The 15,524-nt window shown below is 40.6% G+C and overlaps 1 protein-coding gene across 3 annotated transcripts in view; it reads left to right on the top strand.

Moving 5' to 3' along the window:
- The window catches only part of Abca12 (ATP binding cassette subfamily A member 12), a 224,706-nt gene extending 210,102 nt beyond the window's left edge, over window positions 1–14,604 (top strand). For all 3 annotated transcript variants that reach the window (XM_060368592.1, XM_060368591.1, XM_060368593.1), the window contains 9 exons: window positions 2,037–2,241; window positions 3,086–3,195; window positions 3,471–3,612; window positions 4,703–4,837; window positions 6,775–6,878; window positions 8,270–8,362; window positions 9,472–9,577; window positions 11,779–11,916; window positions 13,482–14,604. In XM_060368592.1, coding sequence (XP_060224575.1) covers window positions 2,037–2,241; window positions 3,086–3,195; window positions 3,471–3,612; window positions 4,703–4,837; window positions 6,775–6,878; window positions 8,270–8,362; window positions 9,472–9,577; window positions 11,779–11,916; window positions 13,482–13,589 — 1,141 coding nt within the window. In that variant the 3' untranslated portion in view covers window positions 13,590–14,604. The remainder of the gene's footprint in view (window positions 1–2,036; window positions 2,242–3,085; window positions 3,196–3,470; window positions 3,613–4,702; window positions 4,838–6,774; window positions 6,879–8,269; window positions 8,363–9,471; window positions 9,578–11,778; window positions 11,917–13,481) is intronic.
- The last annotated feature ends 920 nt before the right edge of the window (window positions 14,605–15,524 follow it).

The following is a 15,524-nucleotide window of genomic DNA, read 5'->3' as shown; positions in this document are numbered from 1 at the left end:
ACGTTACTTTATTTAGGACTTGCTTAATTTATACATACATATTCATAAAGGTAACACTACTGAGCCGTTAGAAAGAGCAATCCAGGGGCAGGGGGTGTGGCTCAGTGGAGAGGAAAAATGCTTGCTGTGTAAGCATAGAACCTGGGTTCAGGCGCTCACCACCTGCAGGAAAAGCCCTGCACATCACAGCAGACACCTGTGACCCTGGCACTGTTGGATGTAGGGTGACAGACAGATCCCTGGGACTTTCTCTCATCATCCAGTCTAATCAGGACTGCAAGCTCTAGGCTCAGTGAGGGAACTCTGCCTCAGAGCAATACAATAGAGAGTGATAGAGCAGGACACCTAGCACCCATGCATGACTGTGCTTGGTCGAGTATACCTGCACATACATAATCAAACACACACACACACACACACACACACACACACACACATATAAAACCTGTACACACAGAGGGAACAATCCAATTATCTATGTAGCATCTGTTCAAATATTTATTAGATAAAAATGAAAGGTTAAGAAATGAGTACTAAAAAAAAAAGAAAGAAATGAGTACTCTATGTTACCACATGAGTTAAGAAGAAATTTACCTTCTTGTAATAGATTATCTTTATTGTCAGTGTTACTTGAAGACTGATTACTTCCCACATTCTATTTTCTAGTGCCATTTGAACTTCAATATGTACCTGCATTACCTAGTAAAACCTACAAATTTTAATTAAGTAATAATAAAAGAAAGAAAGAAGAAAGAGGAAAATATTGTAGACTACTTGAGTAAAGATGATACGGTTGATTAGAAGACTGAATAAATACAATGAGATGGTAGGCCATTTAGGCTTACAGTGTGGCTGGAAGTTTCTGGCATCTCTTGAATGCTTACTACAGAGATCTGGTTTGGATTTTACTTGACAAATTAATGGTAGTCTAAAGGCGAGCTGGGGAACCACGTGATGTCTAAGCAGGTGTTATTTTTGTAGACCCAGTGCAGATTGGGACGCAAGAGTCAGAGACACAGGAGCAGCTTGAGGTTACTGAGAAATGTTGGTAAGGTTGAAGCTTACAGGAGAGATGGAAAGAGGCAGAAAAAGCAGTCCATGACTGAGGGTTCCAAAGCGTTTTCAGTGTTTGGAGACTGACCCCGTGAGTGGGCTTTTAGACTAGAGGAGCTATAAGGAAAACACCATGATTTGGAATCCCGGGACTGTGCTTAAAAGAAATAGGTATTTTCAAGGAGGACCTGAAATAACTTATTTGGTGGAATTTTAAAATGTTTCTTTTTCTTTTGACTTCTTGTTGGTTGGGCAAGACACTGAGATGAGACTGGGACCTACTGGGATTATCAGGGCTGATAATCCCAAATCATTTCCTGAGTCTTAGATGAGTTGTAAATAGAAAACAGAATTAATAAGTAGTGCTCGTATTATAGATGATTGAAGGGGAGAGACCTGATAATGGCCAGCAGTGCCATGCTGGGTTCTGTCTCCCTCCCCTGAAAAAAATAAGGAGAGAAAAAAGAATATTGTTAAGAAGGTATATCTCATTTTAGACTTAGCACAGTAAATAGGAAGAGGAAGAAGCGATGGAGAAAGAAAAGGAGCAAGAGGAGTAGGAGGGACAAAAAGGAGGAAGTACAAAAAGGGGTCAGAGGGAGAAGACAGTTGTTACAGTGATAAGGTAGGTGACAGATGACCTTGGGCTCATATGTGCTGAGTTCTACTAATGACACTGAACTCCCTGTCGGAAGCTCACTCTCAGACACACATCTCATTGCTACTGAAATCGGGATTATTCTCAATTTTAACAACATATCTATAGACATTTCATACATGGAAAGTGAATACAATTTACTAGCACTGTAGAAAATGTGGGGAGAACATGATGATTGCTGCCTACATTATTTAAACAGGATAGCGCAACAAATATAAGAGCAGCCTAATAATAGATAGGTAGTGTTCTATCAGAGATGTGAGAGCATTAAAATGTCCAGACTGGGTGGCGTTTGTTGTATAAAATCAGTGGGTCTTGTTTTTAGGCTCTTCTTCAGAAAATTCACATCTTCGCCTATCATGGAGACAGTAGCCGAAGACGAAGATGTGCGGGCTGAGAGATTAAGAGTCGAGGGTGGTGCAGCTGAGTTGGACCTGGTCCAACTCCATCGTCTCACAAAGACCTACCAACTTATCCACAAAAAGATTATAGCTGTCAACAACATCAGCCTTGGGATACCTGCAGGAGAGGTAGGGGGCCCATGTTTCTGGTTTTGTTTTGTCTTCTTCTACAAATAGAAAACTCAAGCCCTGAGTATTTTCATGGGCCTAGCATGTGTGTGTGTGTGTGTGTGTGTGTGTGTGTGTGTGTGTGTTTGCCATGTGATTCTCTGCTGTTTCCAGGGAGGGTTCGTCCTCAGCACACAGCATGATCTGAGCCTATTCTACTGTTGCTGTCTCTGGAGTGTACTATCAGCAGGAAGCTTGTTCAGGATGCTTTCTGGCACCTATCACTCCTAGGCCTATTCAAAGTCTGCCAGAAAGATGGCCATTTTCAGACGGTACATCTTAGCATGCATACACTTCTATTCTTATGGTTCTTACAGACACAAGATTGAGATGGCTTTGAAAGAAGAAAAAGAATATGGCTATTTCCCTTTAGTTTTCTGGGCAGAGCTAGAGACTGCATGCATCAAATTCATTCAATGACAAATTATTGCATTGGTGGCTTTTTCAGTGAAGTTGTGATTTTGTGTAAATCACGTGTAATCTGTAATTGTAACTTCCTCTCGTAGTTAGCACATCTTACTTGAGGGGTAATTTATCCTGTCACATGAAGGGGCACTAGAGCATATGTAAAGCAGACCCTCTCTATATACAGATGTTCAAATGCTTAGAGGGAAAAGAACCTGTAATACTCATTTGTTTTAGAAAAGAAAGTTTTAGCAAATGCCAGCAGAATGGTATACTATTCAGAACAAAATCTAGTGATTTATTCTTCCTGGGAAGATGCCTCACCCAGGGAGGAGGATGGAGCTGCTACAGCGACATGTCTCTAAAGCTTACATCTTCTTTTCCTCTCTCCCCATCTCAGTGCTTTGGCCTCCTTGGTGTGAACGGAGCAGGGAAAACCACTATATTTAAGATGCTGACTGGAGACATAATTCCTTCTGGTGGAAACATTCTGATCAGGAATAAGAGCGGGTACAAACCAATACTTCCACTTATTGAGTACAACATAATTTAAATGGACTTTCATGTGATTTCATGACTGTGTTATTAAATCTTCATGGCCTAAGGAGGGGATCATGAAAGTGACCGGAAGTTTATTTTTTAAACCTTAACTGTGACTCTGACAATGAGATTTATTTCCACCCTTTTATCAAAGTTTTTGTCTACCTTAGCCAAGACAAAGCTACTAAACAAATACTTAGAGACCTATGCTTACAAACTCATATGTTCTGATCTTCTTCATTTAGATCCCTGGGTCATATGGATTCTCACAGCTCATTGGTTGGCTACTGTCCTCAGGAGGATGCCTTAGATGATCTGGTAACTGTGGAAGAGCACTTGTATTTCTATGCCAGAGTGCATGGGATTCCAGAGAAAGACATTAAAGAAGTGAGTATATATGTAAAAGACTGCCTAATTGGAAGACCACTGGGGTTTCTGCTCCTCCTCTCATGATATCCCTAGCAAAGCCATCATACCATGTGGGGAATCATAAAATGCCCCTCTGGCCAGTGCCCCAACTTGGCTTGATGGTGCAGCCTATATCCACATCTGCCTTCAAGCTCAGCTTTCGAAGCTTCTTGGCCTGAGTTTGTTAAATTCTTTTAAATGGATATTCACATTATGTTTGGCTCCAAGTCAAACCTTGACTGGTGATGATTGTGTTTTTTAACTATTCAAATAAACATTGGTTCACGTGATTCTCTGCAAAATGCCCAAGTCCTACTTTTTTCTTTCACTTTTTTTTTTTTAATTAGTGTGGAGGATTGAACCCAGGGCTTCAGAGATGCTAAGCATATAGCCTACCACTAAGTTACAACGCCAACCTTGCTTTTGACTTTTATTCGGTTTACTCTATGTGCCACTGAAACAATTTATTTTTGTAATGGAATGACTAAACTCTTGGGGCACATTCCTTTGTTCTTCAAACTCTGGAGACCTGATGGGAACATCCAACTAGGATTCATCATTTGCTAGGTTACGTAGCTACAGAAATAAACTGCAAGAACCTGTGTATGACAGTTTTAATAGCAGGTCAGTTTTAAATAGACTTAAAGTCTTTCTGACAACTCATGGCTCAGTAAGATGAAAGATGAATCTGGGCGACAATCAATGGGAGCCTGCCTTTGAATGCTGTCTTAGTTCTCTTGATCTTCTAAACTTTGTAGGAGAACCCTGTGGTAGCAGCATAAGGTACAGTCTGCAATTGTAAACACATACAAACATTTGGGCGGAGTGGTCCCATTTGAAAACATATCTCCAGGAAACTGTTTTTCTTCCCTTATAGGCAGTGTTCATTTATAAGCAGTCTTTTAAAGATGAAAATAAAACCTACGTTGTATTTAAATATTTTTATTTCTTCTAGGCCTGTACTCTCCATGAGAAACGTTTCTATTCACGGGCGTGTTTTGTTCCATTTGGTGCTCTAAGGGTTTGGACAAGGGGCGGGATGCCTAATTCCTCTTCTTCTTACCCACAGACTGTTCATAAGCTCCTCAGGAGGCTTCACTTGATGCCCTACAAGGACAGATCTACCTCTATGTGCAGCTATGGCACAAAAAGGAAGCTGTCCACCGCACTGGCCTTAATCGGGAAGCCATCTATCCTCCTGCTGGTAAGGGAGACAATAAGGACACGGCCTTATAACTAGAGCAGCACATCCAGGCCTGTGTGTTGTCACCACGAGCAGCGCCGTCAACATCCAGTGCGGTCTCCCTGTGCGCCGGTTACCATCAAAACACATACCTCCACATTAGGAGAACTGGTATTAGCGAAGAATTTATTATCATGACAGTGTCCGCAGGAAATATTTTGTGTCTGAAGCAATGGCTGGGGAGGCTGCAGAGAAAAAACTCAGTGTGTGAATGGGGGACTAGCTGCCACCAACGCAGGGGTTTCAAATAAGTTACAGAATGAGTCTGAATTTAATTCCCACTTATTGATGAAATCATATTTCTGTTAGGTACTGATCAAGGGAACTAGCAGTTTCCAATTTTTTTCTGAGGAAGAAAGGCACATTTTAGAACAAAGTGTTGTGCTAAAGTTATATTCCTTTGTAGCTTGAAAGTATGAGTTACTTAGCTTGTGAAGTGATGGAAAACACACTATGTTGTTTTATGTGAACTCGGGAGAAGATCAAGAAATGTGTTCCACATTTATATTTTGTTAAGAGCTGCAAAATTTAATTGATCACCTGAAAATATAAATTGCACAGACAAATGATAGAGTGCTCTGCTCCCCAGGCCCAACCAAGCAAAGGGGCCTTTATTTCAGAGAAATAAACACGTCCTTATTTTGGAAGATTGCCTTCATTCAAGGACCTCCAGATTTTAAAAGGACCTTAACCGCATGCAGTAAAATCCAGTTATAAATCACCACATTATTCTAAGGATTAAGTCACACAGCGCTTCCAATCATTTAAACTGCCTAGACAGACCATCCTTCCAGAATACCGGAAGCTTATAATGCATTACATCGCTGCCAGTCAATGTTTATAATGGAACCCTATTGTGTAAAGCATCCTTTAAATTGAACAAAACAGTCCTGGGGCATCCTGTGAGATAAAAGACACAAAGCTGTTTGCATGTAAAAGCACCATGTAAATGTTATGTGGTAATGAGCAGAAGAAATACAGGCTACAGGAGGAAGACGCTGACCTTCTTCTGTATATATTTACCACATATTCCATTTTTCTGTAAAAATAGAACGGTGACAATACCTCCTTCGTCATTTCCCCAAAGTAATGGCCGGCCGTTGCTCTGTTTAAATTAGCATACTGTGATGCAAAGTGAGTGGCTGATGACCCGATTCTTTCCCTCACACATACATTTTGAAATTCTTTTTATCTAATCTTGACCTATAATTTGTTTCTAATATAACACCTGTTGGGATCCATTCTTGCTTGTTTACATTATCTATTGTTGCATTTTTAAAGCATACCTTTCTCTCCTCTCCAAGTCTTTCAAAGCCTCATTTGCTTTGAAAAATATTGTGGATTTCCCCCCTCCCCCACTTGGCGCCTTCTACAAATCTTATTTTTATTTTTCCAAAGTGTCTTAAATTTCAATTAATAACAAAACCCTCAAAATACATGTGGAACATATTCGCTGAAATGTCAAGTTATGTTTTCGTCTGCTTCACATGGCATATTATCGCTCACAGCCACAATCCCACTCTCAGTAGAAAGATGGCAATCTTGTTGATGGAGCTTCAAATATATATGTGAGAACGTAGAATTAAATGTGAAAACTCCGCTCTCCTGGTAATTGAAGCAGATTTTTTTCTTTCCCAGGGAAACATGAGAGACGGATATACAGTAACATGGTGTCAGCTTCACTTGAAACACTTCTTTAAACAGACTGACAATTTAAAATGCTTAATTTTGAGCTTTTGACAACAGCAGAAAAAGCCCATTATGTATAAAACAAGTTAGTCACAGGACCTCAAAAAAACGATTTCTGTTCCCAGGGAGTTGAGACGCAGCGGTTCTTATAAAGAGCCTCATCAAAGATGAATTAATTTGATAAATTTTTCTGGTAATCCTCTATTAAGGATGAGCCGAGCTCTGGGATGGATCCCAAGTCAAAACGGCACCTCTGGAGGATCATTTCAGAAGAGGTACAGAACAAGTGCTCCGTCATCCTCACATCCCACAGGTAAACTGAGTCAGGGCTCAAGGGAGTCCTGTGTGACATGTGACCACCCTCCACTGTCTGGAGTATTTAGTTTTTAAATTTTTGTGTCTGTCTGTCTGTTTCTCTCTCTCTCTCTCTGTATGAGTGTGTGTGTGTGTGTGTGTGTGTGTGTGTTTGCATGTAGGAGTCAGAGGCCAGTTTGAAAAAGTCCTTTTTCCTTCCACCATGTGGGTCCCAGAGACCAGTCTCAGGCAGACGAGTTTGGAGGCAAGTGCCTATACCCACTGAGCCCTCTCCCCAGCCCCTTTGGAGTATTGCATGCTTGCAGAAGGTTAAGGCTGGGGCTTCACAGTGAGGGTGCCGTGGCAGGACAAGCCACCGAGTCTCAGCAGACATTTTACCACGAGGCAGTTTACCGTGACTTAAGACCTGCTTGTTCTCAGGTGCTATTCCCAACTGCCTTTCAGTAAGTTTCAGAATCCTTCCTCCTTTCCCACACAAGACTCCCTCCTATCAGTGAGGCTAAACGACCACTGGCCCCACGTCCACACACACCGCTTCCTCTCTCCACGCAGTTCTTCGTATGTGCCTTCTTCCTGAGGTAGTCTTCACAGATCCTCTCAGGTTCTCATCTCACCAGGCCCTCCTGAACCCGTTCAGATGGCTCTCTTCCACAAAATAGCCCTACTAATCTCCTAAGTCTGAGAGACACTGAAGCATTTTACCTATGCCTCTCTTGGACATTAACCTTTCATTACGATTTGGATTAAGTTCACCTTTCATTATAGTGATCACACGGCCGAAACTAATTAGATCTGTTCATTACCGAGAGACCCTGTCTGTATCCCAGCTTTGCGTCCATCACCCTGGAGCGATTCATTTTATTCCCACCAACCTCCGGAATGGCACGAACAGGGTGGTAACTGGGACTCTCCCTAGGTACCATCGTCCGTGAAATGAGAGATCTTGTAACCAGCTACAAGTTAACTAGTTGTAAACCACCACCCCCAATCAAGTCAACTGGAATATGAGATAGAATAAAAGATGCTCTGGGTCATTTTCGAAATGCATCGTAGGAAATGTAGGTCTTGAGTCAAAGCTTGAATGAGCTGGAAAGGACTATCAGGTTGGACAGTAGAGGTGTTCCACACAAGAGAGATGGCTTCAAGTGTAAGGGGACAGTAATACACCCCATCTGAATATGTTTAATTTATATTTTAAGTTTGTTTGTTTGTTTGTTTGTTTGTTGTCAATTTGGTTGTGATCCTTGCCCTCAACAGCTGAGCTGTCTCAAGAGAGCCCTCAAGGGCGATGGCTCCGGTGCCATAAAGAACTAGTTAAACATATACTTATGAACTTCAACCCCATATCCCATGCCCCGGCTGTTGATAGGGATCTGCTTCCTCTTTCAGCATGGAAGAATGTGAAGCCCTTTGTACCCGGCTGGCCATTATGGTGAACGGAAGGTTCCAGTGCATTGGGTCTCTGCAACACATAAAGAGCAGGTAAACAACAAATGTGCTGTTCGCGCAGGATGTGGGGAAATTGCTCCAACAGGTACTGTGCCCCAGCATCCACTACGCAATGGATAAAAAGACTGAGACGAAGACCCTCCTCGTTGGAAGCAATCGTTGATCCACTCTAAATTTAAATGATTTTGTTGAAAGTTTTTTTGTGTTTTTTAGCTAAAATCCCCAAGTCTTACAGGGTTTGGAGCTCCTAATAGTCACAATAATAAATCATTTACAACTAAAATGCTCCCAGGAAGTACTTTCAAGAATGTACCCAATAACAAATTAGACTTGACAAGTACATAAGAGCATAGATTTTTTTAATCTACCGCGCTCATTTGCCATTTGCACAAGCTTTCTGCAAGCTATTTAACATTTTCACCACATTGAAAACCTTTTAATCAAGAATGCATTGGGGAAGGATGCATAAATATCATATTAGCATCACATTAGAATTAAATTATTAGTTTATATTCCCAGGTGTACGTGATTTATAATATCTATGTGACTCTCCCGACTACGGGATACTTTACAGCTTTCCATACAGCAACTTAATTGTTTTATCAAAGTTGCTATCTGAAATAAAGACAAGATGATGACAGAGAAGTTGAGTTGTTTGTAGGATTGTCATAGCCTGTTTATAAACTCTGAGCTTAGGGTAGTTAACACCATCACACTGACACCATATTAGTGTTGGAATCCTTGTATCTTTAATCTTCATGGCTGACATCAAATCTCCAATGACTGGCCTCTCAAGACCTTGCTCTAACTAAGTAGGAATTTAACTCCTGGAATTGACATCTGCCATTGCAAACTGATGATTGTCAAAGAAAGCCAAGACTGTGTATTTTCACCCCGCTGTTGCTTTTACTCAAAGATTCTGATGCAGTATAGAGGCAGAAATGAAAAACAAACAAACAAACAAAAAACATGGCACTGAACTATTTCCAGTTTGCAACATGCTCTGAACTTTTATGGCAAAATGACAGTCTTTATATAAGAAAAGGGGCCATAATGGTTGGCTTGGGACCAATTTCATTATCTAGAATTCCAGGGGAGCTATTTTGGCAAAATGTAACTCATACTGTATTTTGCACTTTTAGGTTTGGACGTGGATTTACTGTCAAGGTTCACTTGAAGAATAATAAAGTGAACATGGAAACCCTCACGAGGTTTATGCAGTTGCACTTTCCAAAAACATACTTAAAGGTAAGTGATGTCTATACCTTTTGACCTTGCCTAGCTTTTCCAATGATAACAAGGTGTGTGTTTGCTATTTCCTCATGGATCACGGCTTTGTTATTCATCCTAACCCATTAATTCAAGATTTAAACTTTAAACAAACAAGTCAAACCCCCAGATTACATTATATATTGTGGTCGGTATTTTAAATTAATCTAGTTATTTTTCATATGCGAATCAATTTCTTTCTTGCAAAGTCTTTTTGGCCATACTGGATTTGTTTTCATGTTGTATACATTACCAGTTTAATAATAACATACATACATTAGGGAACTGAGGGATGACAGGCATTATATGACTGAAAGCATTTCTTACAAAAAAAAAATTGTAAGCTCAGAATCCTGCAGCTGAGAGATTTTTATCTGCTTTGTTCCTCTCCTTTGAAAAATAAACTCACAAAGGTCTGAGCAATCCTCAGCTCTCAAAGTGATTGAAAGATCACAGAGCTGGCTTCTTCCGGCTTATCCAGTAAAACCAAACAGATGGACACACAGGGATACACACATTTGAGTTTCATGTAGTACCTACATAATGTACTTGGCACAGAAAACATCAGTATAACATCCTTGATAGACAGGTAATTTGTACAACTTGAGGATGACAAATAATTGTTTTTAAAGGGGAATCAAAGTAGGATAATGAAAAGAGATTGGAAACCTGTGAGTTGAGCCTGCCCGTGCAGATGAGGTATCTACGGAGACGGAGACATTCAACATCTCTGAACTCCATTTTTTTTTTATTTGTAAGCAGGAATAAACATCTATTTTACAAAACTGGTGTAGAAAATGTCTGGTGTCTTTGTAAACTGTAGGCCATTATATTAATGTGAAGTGATATTAGACAGCAAAAGTGCATTTTTAAAATAATTATTTTATCTTTATAAAACATTTTTTTTCTGCCAAAATCTCCCAAAACTTGGATAATTTCTCTAGGAATATTAGCTTTCAACATTCTTATCAGAGCCCATGTTTTTGTCATCAGAATCAAAAATTAAAAACACCTTTCCTGTATAAACTGTGTTGGCCTCACTCATTTGGTCACTTGCTTGTTGAAATGTTTATTTACTGAGTTGAGATTACAGTTTTCCTGGTATACGCCTCCTGGGCACAGACCTAGAGAGCTACCCAAAGCTCTGCAGTAGTGCCTACGTGTCTAGATAGAAATGCCTGGAATGTTCACTTGAGAAGTAAATAAGAAGGAAGGCCAGTTGACGTGGACAGGCACAATGAGAGCACACATTTATGGGACAGGCTCCAGACAAGGAGCGGAGAAAGAGGAGGTCGTGAATACAAGGCTGAGAAGGACCATCTGGGTAGGATCTACAGATGCCCCAGGAGTAGACTCCTGAGTGAAACAACATTGAATCTAACTAGTATTCAGAACCAATTCCATACTGCTTCGTGCCAGAAATCAGCATGTCTAGTTTCCAGGCAAGGATGCTGCTGCAGTAACTCATATGTGGAGTGAGAAACAGCAAATCTGTAGTGTATGCGATGACAGTAGCAATGAAGCAAAGAGAGAGGAGAGGTGGAGCTCGAGAGATGCCTTAAAGAAAAACAAGCAAACAAGCAAGCAAACAACCCCTAAAAACAGATGCTAAATGATGAATGATTCAGAACATCAGGCAGTAGCAACAGATTATGAAGTAAATGATCCTAGTGATGAAAGTTTAAAAATTGAAAAGCCTTTTAAGGTGAATCGAGAAAAGTAGGGAACATCAATCGGGGGGAAAAAAGCTTCTAGACAACACTACTGAAATCTAAGATTTTTTAGCTCCTATCATTTGAGCAACCAAGTCCTGGGATTTCAGACCGATTTAATCTAACAGCAAATCTCCTAAAACTGACCGACAAGCTGGGCATAACCTGATGTGCGGGCCACAATCCCACAGGGTCCCACGGCCCCATAGATGACAACGTGACTTTTGAAATATCCATGAATCCGGGATGTTTTGAAATTTTTCATTAGCTTTTTCGTTTGCTTTCTCCATGATGTTCACAAAAATTTTCATCTCATCTCCACAAGCTGTTAGTTTCCAAATATGCTCAGTGTTTACACCACGGCCCCTTACCCCCAACCCCCACCCCAGAAGGAACAACTTTCAGCATTTTCCCCAGCTCTCCATAAAGTGAAACCTGGTTGAGCTGGCTTCCTTTTGGTTCCTGCAGGATCAGCATCTCAGCATGCTGGAATACCATGTACCAGTCACAGCAGGAGGAGTAGCAAACATTTTTGACCTCCTGGAAACCAACAAGACTGCTTTAAATATCACGAATTTCCTCGTGAGCCAGACCACTCTGGAAGAGGTAAGAAGTGAGCCATGATCCGTGGCACAGTGCCACGCGTTGGTTCTCATGCATCCCGCTTATGTCTTTTTAATGGCATTTAATTTACTTTTAATTAAATCGGTGTCTAATCTTGCACCTGAAAACCTTAGCAAAGAGCTTAATTTATTTCCAACTGCATTGGAGACATTTAAAAAATAGATATGAAAGGCATTAACTATTTTTAGTGGAGAAATGAAGGTATTTATTTCCATTGCATATGGCACCTTCTTCCATGAATGTTTACATGTACTTAGAAAGCAGGAAATCGCTGTCACCTACAAAATAATTAGCTATTATTTCTTCCTCTACTTTCTTCTTGGTAGGTTTTTGTAACGAAGGTTTCCATTAATCAGGTTCCTGAATTAGGGTGTGTGGGGTGAATGAGAGAGAATATACCTAAGGGTTTAATAAATTCACACACTTAATATAGCAAATGTGGAATTTCTTTCTCTTATACATCTTAACTACTTTTCCACTCAATGCTAGCAGCTGCCTAGGTCATCCATCATCTCTGTGCAAGTTTTACATAGCTCAACCAACAACCAACGAGACCTATAGAAATAAGGGATAGTGCTGTGCTTTATGGATTAATATTTTATAGGGACCTAAGACAAATATAGCTTTGACAAAACTGAGGAGGTAGGCTTAGACTTATTAAACCAACGTTGAGCATCATCATGCTTTGGAAAACTACACTCTCAGTGACATTGAGATAAATCTACAATTAATAGGTTTAATGATTTTAAGCATGTAAAGAGACCTGCCTGTTGGATAACTAGGAAACTTAACATAATGGGAGTTTTTGACAAATTTTATTTTAGTGCATTACTTCCTGAAAGTAATGAATTCTCTCCTGACATTTCTATAACAACCATTTGATAGAGCATCAGGCTGGGCTTCTTATCCATATGTGACAAAGATATCAATGTAGATCATATGGTTTATAAATATGTGACTAATAGATCCTTAACTATAGCTTCAAATTTAGACTGTAACAGAAATATAGGCATAGTCCCAGAAATGGACATTATTTTAAAAGTGCAGTTGAAGCTGGTTGTCTAGAAGGACTTCTCGGGTGGTGAGCATAAACATCTGAGCATGTCCTGATGAGACCTTTCTCAACTCCTGAGAGTAAAGCTACTGGAGAAGAAGAAAAGGAGTTAGGGAGAGCGGGAAGCAAGCAAGCCAGTGAGCAAGGGTGTGGGGGGAGGAGGGGAGAGAGGAGAAGATAAGAGAGGGAGACTGGGAGAGAGAATTAAAACTGAGCAGCTTTACCAGGCCACAGAGGAAGACAATGCAGCCAGTCCTGATGAGACCTGATAGGCTAGGGTCAGATAGAGGGGGAGGTGGACCTCCCCTATCAGTGGACTTGAGGAGGGGCAGGGAGAAGATGAAGGAGAGAGGGTGGATTGGGTGGAAATGGGGGGGGGCTACAGCTAGGATACAAAATGAATAAACTGTAATTAATATAAAAAAATAAAACTGCTTTCTTCTTTTGTAGACAAGGCACTAATGTCTCTCATTTCCTTGAAAAAAATATTCAGGTCTTCATCAACTTTGCCAAAGACCAAAAGTCCTATGAAAATGTTGATACCAGTAGCCAAGGTTCTACCGTAAGTGTAGACTCACAAGAGGACCGGCTGGAGTCTTAGCACCTGCAGCAGATTCAATTTCAGCAAACAACCGACGGGTGCTTTTCGAAGAAGACGTCACTTTTAAACATCTCTTCCTTATAAAGTGTTACACTGCATGGCGAGTGTACAGCCTGAGACTGACAAAGTATACTGGGCATCAGTGAATGGTTTTGCTCCCAAAACGATTCCCCTGTACTCAGCACAGTGAGCATGCCATGTGATCCTTACAGGAAAGGTGAACCACCCACCTCACGATGAATGTCTTAACTTATTACTTTCAATAAAAGGACAGCTTAAAAGGCATGGGTATTAGTAGTTGAAAAGTAAGATCAGGGAAGAAAAGTACAGTGGATGGGGGAGACAGAATGAAACAATATAACTTATTTCTAGAAAATAACATGCATCCATAAATCTAGCTTGTTGTGTGACGTGCTAAGGGATGGATTAACAATGACAGAAAGCATTGATCACAGTGTCTACACAAAGTGTGTGCGTGTGTGTGTGTGTGTGTGTGTGTGTGTGTGTGTGTGTGACTTTCAGTGCCTGTGAAGACATGGGGACCTAGTGAGTCCCCAAAGTGCCTCCTTATTAGAATACAACGAGACAACAGTTTACCCTGGTGGTAAACAAACTTAGACTCAAAGCTTCATGTTCATTGAGAGGAAACAGGTGTATCAGCTGGGCAGATCCCGGAAAAAAAAGAAAAAAAAAAGGGTAGAGACCTCACGCATGGCTGGCAGGCCACCTTTGTAAAACTTCTTCAGAAACCCTCGCCATTCTAGTTTCTCCACAGGAAACTTTTCTGTGGAAGAGGAGTTAATACGAAAATATTTTTTTCAGCTTGTCATCTGGCTGAGCATACCTGTGGTTGCTGGATAGACTACTTGATAACGACAAGTTACTTGTCCTCAGAAGAAGTGTTTTATGTACCCTTAGAGAGAGAGAGGAGAGAGAGTGAGAGAGAGGCGTGTGTGTACAAGTTTGCCCAGTTTGACACAAGTGTTTCTGTTTCAATGACTAATAAACTCTAAGTTTAGAAAAAAGCTATTAATGATGTCATTTTATTTGATAGGGAAGAGCCATGGACTTAAAATTAGGAGTCACATGACCCATGAGGTCCTATATGATGTGGACCCTGCTTGCTTTACCACTCTCATCAGCATTCATCTCCTTTAGGATCTACTCCTGCTGGCCAATTGCAGTTTTCAGGCCCTACACCCCTTCTCATCTCTGGAGTATGGCACGTTATGAAACCATAGCGTGAATGGCTGCTCCCCACTCACTGTGCCCACCTAACCGTCCTGAGAAACATTCCGCTTTCCCAGAGAAGCTTTACTGCCTTGAATTTTCAGCTTTAAGTCTGATGCCCCCCCAACCCCAACATTCTGTTAATCCCTCGGTTTTGTGGGAGATCTCCCATCATAATTCATCATCTACCTAGACTTTAACTATATATTTTAACAAGTGGTCAAACAACTTTAGGGAGCGTAAAGGTGTTCTTGGGAGCCAGGCATGTTGGGGATCCCAGGACTCAGAAGGTGGGCATAGGGCAATCATGACTTTGAGGAGGCTACCCTGTAAGTTAAAGGCCAGCATCAACTACATACTGAATCCTTGTCTCAAAAACAACTACCAAGGAATTTCCTCAGTGCTAGAACAAGTAAGCACTCAGTGTGTACAAGTCATTGGATACAGTCCACATTGCAAGAAAGTATCTTTAGTAATATATATATATATAATATATTTTCGTTATATAATTTTATATATTATATATATATATCCTTTCAGAATAAAAAATAATGTGACTCTGAGGGCATGAGAGTCTTCAGGAATCCCTTAGGTATAAAAAGATGACCAGACTCATGAGAGAATAAAAGAGATTTGCCTACTGCAAATTGCCCTTTGTTATGGTTGGTTATTTTGTTTTGATTTATTGCTTCTGGGCAATTGTGG

The sequence above is a fragment of the Meriones unguiculatus genome, chromosome 15, assembly GCF_030254825.1.
Source record: "Meriones unguiculatus strain TT.TT164.6M chromosome 15, Bangor_MerUng_6.1, whole genome shotgun sequence".
NCBI classification, from domain to species: Eukaryota; Metazoa; Chordata; class Mammalia; order Rodentia; family Muridae; genus Meriones; species Meriones unguiculatus.
This window is presented reverse-complemented; position numbering and strand designations above follow the sequence as displayed.